The 744-nt window shown below is 45.7% G+C and overlaps 1 protein-coding gene across 1 annotated transcript in view; it reads right to left on the minus strand.

Moving 5' to 3' along the window:
• Window positions 1-6: 6 nt before the first annotated feature.
• The window catches only part of LOC119586232 (ETS homologous factor-like), an 8153-nt gene continuing 7415 nt past the window's right edge, over window positions 7-744 (minus strand). The window contains exon 6 of the mRNA XM_037934935.1: window positions 7-219. Within this exon, the coding sequence (XP_037790863.1) occupies window positions 108-219 (112 nt within the window). The 3' untranslated portion in view covers window positions 7-107. The remainder of the gene's footprint in view (window positions 220-744) is intronic.

Here is a 744-nt window from a genome sequence, read left to right on the forward strand (position 1 = left end):
ACTATAAAAAAAATGCCCAGAAAAAAAATCAAACACACTGCCTCCACTACTTCGAGAATGGAGACCCGACAGCAGTTCCTTCAAAAGCAGGAGACGAGACGAACACCTCACATGCCTTCTTGCTTGAGTTGCTTGAGATATTGCAGTGCTTTAGGTCCGCAGCGGTACACGAGCTGCCTCTCTGACACGGCCTCCAGAGCACCGGTGTTGTAGTGGTACCTGGAGGGGAAGTGTTCCGTTACCTCGGTGTTGTGGAGTTTGTGGCGGATTTAGGGTGAGGAATGGAGGATTGGTGAGTGGAGGATAGGATGGGGAGTAGAGTAGTGGATAGCTGGTGGCTGGGATGAAGAGAGGAGTATTGGGGATGAAGGATGGGATGAGGAGAGGAGGATTGGGGATGGAGGATGGGGTGACGAGAGGAGGATTGGGGGACTAGATGTGAGCCAGAAATTGGAGCTGGGACAAGATGTGAAACAGGAATTAGGGGTGTGGGAGCGGGATTGGGCGGTAAAAGATGTAAGATGAGTTAGATTTTCTTTAAGTTTCTGAAACTTGCTTTTGAATACGCAAGATATTCGAGTATTACCAACCAACGATGTAATGGTAGTAAAATCATAAAATATACTAATATTAATAACAACTGCAATAAAAAGCCACGACAACGAATAAGATAATAAGGATAACACAAATGACAAAACACACACAAACACACATATCCCACTCCTCCTTTACGTACACAACACC

The sequence above is a fragment of the Penaeus monodon genome, chromosome 21 (genome assembly GCF_015228065.2).
Source record: "Penaeus monodon isolate SGIC_2016 chromosome 21, NSTDA_Pmon_1, whole genome shotgun sequence".
Lineage (NCBI taxonomy): Eukaryota > Metazoa > Arthropoda > Malacostraca > Decapoda > Penaeidae > Penaeus > Penaeus monodon.